Source organism: Enhydra lutris, unplaced genomic scaffold (assembly GCF_002288905.1).
Source record: "Enhydra lutris kenyoni isolate GAN:26980312 unplaced genomic scaffold, ASM228890v2 scaffoldscaffold40, whole genome shotgun sequence".
Classification (NCBI taxonomy): Eukaryota; Metazoa; Chordata; class Mammalia; order Carnivora; family Mustelidae; genus Enhydra; species Enhydra lutris.
In genome coordinates, this window is record NW_019154124.1 from 2,734,631 (window position 1) to 2,740,724 (window position 6,094).

General features: G+C 45.4%; 1 protein-coding gene across 1 annotated transcript; it reads left to right on the top strand.

Annotated features, from left to right (window-relative positions):
• The first annotated feature begins 775 nt into the window (after positions 1 to 775).
• On the top strand, positions 776 to 4,973 carry LOC111155345 (coiled-coil domain containing 71 like). Its single transcript, XM_022515497.1, is given in 2 exon segments — positions 776 to 1,212; positions 1,214 to 4,973. Coding segments are annotated over 2 exon segments (714 nt in total). The 5' UTR covers positions 776 to 810; the 3' UTR covers positions 1,526 to 4,973.
• The last annotated feature ends 1,121 nt before the right edge of the window (positions 4,974 to 6,094 follow it).

Consider the following 6,094-nt stretch of genomic DNA (forward strand, 5'->3'; position numbering starts at 1 on the left):
TGTCTAGAAGGAGATAATCTCACCAACCCTGCCCATATTGGCTGAATGATTCTGGATTATTGTTTGTTGCTTGAGATGGATCAGGGCCAAAAGAGGGACGAGTTGGATGAAGAGGCCGAAAGAGGTCTTTGAAGGTTTGGAAGGGAACTCTGAAAGACCCATTCCTTCTAGGTTTGTCTCCAGACTCCCTTGCTGTGATAGGAGGGACAGCCCTTGGGGCAGGTCTTCCTTTGTTATGCACCCCTCCATCCACGAATGCACCCACTCACTCTGAGAGGGGCGCTCCCCAAGATGGAGCCGAAGTCCACCTCTTACTGTAGACATGGCATCTTCCCCACATGCCTACCCAACTGTTGACTGGCGTTCAAGGGCCACCACCACCACCTACCCCAGCACCATCTTCCAGGAACTGGCCTCTCCCCCATTAGTCCCCGCCTCTCTTCGGAGAGCACCCAATGGGTGGAGTCGGGGCCGTGGTGGGAGGGGCCCGAGGCGGGCGCATTTAAAGAAAGGCAGAGGGCGAAAGGAGGCTAGAGAGGAGAAGAAAGAAACCAGGGGGCCAGGCGCCGTCCAATGACAAAGCCCAGGGGTGGGCGCCGGCCGCCATCTTGTACCGGGCGGCAGGATATTCACCCGCGTCTTCCGCCCTCGGAGGGGGAGGGGCGGCGGCCGAGGCGAGAAAAGTAGCGAGAGACGCGCCGGCCCGGAGGCGCCAGCAGCGGCCGCCGCCGCGGAGCCGGACGCGGGCGGGGGCGGCGGCGGCGGCGGCGGCGAGACCCGGCGAGCGCGGGCGGTCCCGAGCGGCCTCCGATGCGGCGCAGCGTGAAGAGGCGGCGGCGCCGGCCCCCGGCGGCCCCGGCCCCGGCTGCCCGGGGCGGCGGCTTTAGGGCCGGAGGAGGGGCCGAGCTGGAGGCGCGGGAGGAGAAGGTGGTGTACTCGCGGTCGCAACTGTCGCTGGCCGACAGCACCAAGGCGCTGGGCGACGCCTTCAAGCTGTTCATGCCCCGCAGCACGGAGTTCATGAGCTCGGACGCGGAGCTCTGGAGCTTCCTCTGCAGCCTCAAGCACCAGTTCTCCCCGCACATCCTGCGCAGCAAGGACGTCTACGGCTACTCCTCCTGCCGGGCCCTGGTCCCCGACCCCCCGCCGTCCCCCGCAGCCCGCGGCCAGACGCGCAGGCCGGCGGCCAGAAGGAGGCGCCGCGGAGCCCGGGGCGGCCGCCGCCCGCCGGAGGGGGGCCCCGCCGGGCCCGCCGCCGCCGCCGCCGTCGCCGCCGCCGCCGGCCCCCGAGGACAGCTGCCCCGCCAAGCCCGCGGCCCCCGGGCCCTGCTTCGGGGGCCGCACCCTGGAGGAAATCTGGAGGGCCGCCACCCCGACGCTGACCACCTTCCCCACCATCCGCGTCGGCGGCGACGTGTGGGGCGAGCGCAGCCTGGCGGCGGCGCGGCGACGGGCACGCCAAGTCCTGCGAGTGAACCTGGAACCCGTGGTGAGGCTTCGCCGCTTCCCGGTACCCCGGGCATGAGCCGCGGCCCTGGCCCCTGCGCCCCGGGACGGCTTCCGCCTGGAGGGATGAACAAGTGACAGTCGAGTGTTTACAGATCCGGCCTGGACCGCGTCCCCTAGTGCACTTTACGGGCGAAGAAGCACCGGATGAGCTTTCCCGGCCCGCGTCCTCGGGATGCGGCGCCGCCGTCTGGGACTCCGGGGCCGGTGTGCCCTCTGCTGCCTCCCAGCACCAGGTTTGCGGAAGGAGGAGACAGCTGGACCTGCAAGGGAGGTCCCCTTTCTTCCTAAGCCCAGACTGATACGTCTCCAGGACTATAGGGGCAGATCCGTTTTCTCCCTTTTGGACTCTCTACCTCACTGGTCTGGAAGTCCTCCGAAGTCATTCGTTTTCCAAAGGAATTTGGTTTCGTGCTTGTGTAATAAAGCCAGAATTTACTTGCTGTTCATCCACCCCCCTGCTCCCCCCTTTTTTCTTTTTTGACTGCCACCCCTCTTTCTGGAGGAAAGATCGAATGTTTTTTTGAAAGGTGTTGCACTAGTTTGTGCTCAGGGTATTCTGAATCCCACTCGTTTCCGAATCTCAACTGGATTCCAAAGCTTTGACCAAGGATATTGTCTAAGAAATTCAAGCTTATGATTCTTAATAGTGTAAGGATTTGTATGGCTTTGAATTTCATGGGCTCAGTGATTACAAACAGATGCAAAATACAACTGTTTAAGCATTTTTGAGGTGTTTCCTAAAGATTTCATATTGAAATTTAATGTTTATATTTACTGAGCTCCTAAAGGAAATGGTAGAAACTCATAAAGTTTTGTTTAGGAAAAGTTGAATTGTTGAATTCTTTTTAATTGAATAAAATTTAAAGTGCATTGAAACCTCATGGCTTGTGATAAAAAAATAAAAGAATGCGTGAATTATAAAGAACTGGTGTTGGTTAAAGAGATGGGTGGAATCCGATTGGAAATGATTTGGCTTCCTGGTAGTAGTCTAACATTCAGATCTGGGAATAGTTCAAGGATAATTTATTTTAAAATGGAAATTGCTTAGGCAAAATGAGTATGTGTAAACGCTGTGATTAAAATGCCAAACAGAATACCCATTGGAATTCTCAGAAGTATTAATGATCTAGAGGGGTGGGGCATTTCTTGGTATCAAATAACTGGTGGAAGTTAACTTGGGGCAAAATAGATTTTCCTTCTATGTTTTTGTTTTTGTTTTTGTTGTTGGATAACAAGAAATGGCTGGATCACTGTCCATCACTCTTAAACATCATGACAATTAGTTTTGCTCCACGAGTTTCCTTTATTATCTTATTTCCATTCATAATTATGTTTGCAGTATTGGTCTTTTGTTTGACAGCCGAAGACCACAGGAATTGAACAGGCGAGCCACACAGAGTACTGACCCTTCTTTTACACTTTTGTAATAGTGTTTATATCACATGGCCCAGTGTGGAATTATTGATTATCCAAGTGCCTTTGGTCATTGATGGCAGCAAGACTTAATGGTTTTTAGCCAGTGGTGCCGCAGCCAGATCTTACTGCAATATCTAAAGGGTCAAGTAGCGATTTTGTACCACTATTATTTCAAATTTAAGTATTCTGCCATGGAACCATCCATACCAGGCTGGAACATGACATATGAAATCTTCAATATTAAGGTTTCTCTCTGCTTGGCAGCTTCATAGGGGAATAATGAGAGTTGTGATTTTGACTCTTGTGTTTTTAGAATTCAAATGGCATAGCTTTCTGAAATGAATTTTTCAAGTTTAATAATTCATCGTAGGAGTTTTGTGACTTTAATTTCAGTGTATTTGTTTTGTAAAAAAAAGAAAAAAAGATATATGACTTTATGCCAGTTTCCCAGTAAGCCTCATATTCTTTTATTCACTACTCGATGATAATGTGTTGTTACAAATACTGTCACATGAGTAAATAAAAGTGAATAATTACTTAGAAGATGGAGAGTGTTAAATTATATTTGTGTGATAGGAAGCTTATATATATTCTTTTGGTTATTAGCTTCCATTGCCAATTGTACTTAAATGCATAGGGTTTTCTTTCCCTCTTCCCAAATGGTTAACTTTTTTAGCTAATTAGCACCTGAGGGAAAAATATGTATTTGTACCACTTCACTATTGTATATAATTTTATAATAATTGAAAAATAAATCCAATGGCCATATTAGAATGTAACTTCAACATATAGCTTATTTAGATAGCTTCCCAGAGGATTTTGAAATTAGATGTAGCTGGGAGGATAACTTTGCTCAGCACAGAATTGAAGCATAACCATTGATACCATGCATTTATTTTAACTGAGAATCTTATTTTTTTCCTCTTATGCCTTGTTACTTTAGTGCACTTGAACTTGCATATATGCTTTGGATTATGCGGGCTGTCTGATTTCAGTGTGGATCTGATTGCCCATCCTAAATTCAATACGTTAGTTATCTGGTCTGTTGAAAAATCATGCCATTTCTAGTTTGTGAAATAAGATGTAAACAAATCTTTATTTTTGCCAAGTTTTCTTTAGCAAAACCTTGCTAAAGTTAGTTGTTTTACAACTTATAAAATGTGAAGAAACAACTAGTACAGTTGATGAGTATATAATAGGAAAATGAAAGTATTTTATGGATACTCTTGGGCAGAATGTGAAAAGGAACTTGGCACGGTGGCCTTTATGGTTCATTTAACTGTCTTCTAAAGTGAGTCTGTAGCTTAGCTTGTATATAGTTTTTTGAAAGAAATACCATGATCTTTAATTCATTCTCTTACCTTTATATCTCATATGGCACAAGTAAAGGGGGAAGCTAGGAGGAAGTTTATCACCTTGCTATGCTATTATTGAATCTTGAGTGCCTAAATGTGGTGAGTGGCACCTCAAAGAACCTTTTGAATCCTTGATGTCATTTTTATCCTCCTCCTTGTCAGCCAGCAACTGATTTTTCCTCACGGAATCCAGTAATGTTCTGACTGTTGAGGGCAAGCTTCGTTGTTGTTAGTGCAAAGTGTCACTGTTGTGGTGTGTATTTATTTTGTCCAAGTTTGAGCACCTGATTGGACATGTGTAATTTAAGCTGGTGGCTGACACACACTGATTTGCTGTGTGCAAACCATAGTACTATTTTTCTGGAAACGATTTAATAAGAACACATGAAAGATATTTGAATATGAAAAATCTGAGCAATTTTGAACTCAAAAGTTTTTTTGTTGTTTTAAGGATCGCCACAGCATTCTTTAAATTGGTGTTTTTTTAATGGACATATATACATAATACTTTATTGGTGTGTTTAAAATATTTTTGATAGACTGTTATGTCTTAAGTGCATTAGAAGGCAATTGTTTGTAATGGAACTGAATTGTTTTCTTGGACAGTTTGATGTGTGCATATGATTAAGATTTACAATCTGGTTGTACTTTTCTTTTTAATTTATTAACTGTAAATAAATTTTAGAGAATATACAGTGTCTGATTTTTCTAGTGATGTTGTAAGTGTTTGAAATGGGATTTTCTGTTTGCATGTGAAATGGAAGGCATTGGTGTGGTACGTTTTGACTTCTTTTGTGGACTTGGGAATCCTCGAAATCCTGAGATAATGTGTTTTATGCTATCTTGGGAGTCAATGTTACATCAGCTCTGACGATCTAGTGAATCTCCACGACAGTGCTTCATGCCCAAATCCAAGCCATTACCCGTTTGCCATCAATAAAGACTTTAAAAACGCATCAAAATTCAGTTTTGAGTCCTGACCCTGATCCCCCTGCCCCCTGTGATGTGTTTTCATATTATGAAAGAAAGCTGTGTTCTATATGAGTAGCATCTGTAAAGCCTGTTCTACAGAATAGAGCAGAGGCAAAATTTTCATTATAGTCTGGAGGGTAGAAGTGTACTGCTAGTAAGGGAAGGACTCGTAGTGCTATGTGGCCTGAATTTGCCTTTGTATCTGAGTTCTTACCAATAATTGGAGGCAGCGGTGTAATGGCTATGGATCACATTGCCTGGTATGGGATTAAAGCTTTGCTACTTAACAAGCATTAGAACTCTGGGTAAGTTTCAAAAACTGCTCTGTGCTTCAGTTTCAAGTATCAAATGTGGTTAGTCAAGGAAACTACTGGGTTATTGAAAGGATTAAAAAAATTATTAATGGGGGAACACATAGGAAATGCTTAATAAATGCTATTGGAGCCATGTATGCTGAAAAAATAGACATAACGTACACACACACACACACACAAACACACACACACACACACACACTGAGTGGTCCTTTGGGAGTTTAGCATCCACAAAGTAGAGTGTGGACTGGGAAACTCAAAAGATAAATTATGAGAAGGTAATTTGTGGGTGCATTAAATGGAAGGCAGGGACAGCAGGAGGTTGGATTAAGTTGATTTATTAGGTAGTTATCACAATTGGAGGTTTTCCAGGCTTAAAAACCTTGTCCCCCTTTTATCGTATCTCTGAAAGATACTCAAAATGTGCTCTTAGGTATATTAAACTATCTGAGACTTTATAAAAGTAATAGATTAAAGTTACTGACCAAGCACTTGCTAGATATCAACACTAAATTTTCACTTGGAGTA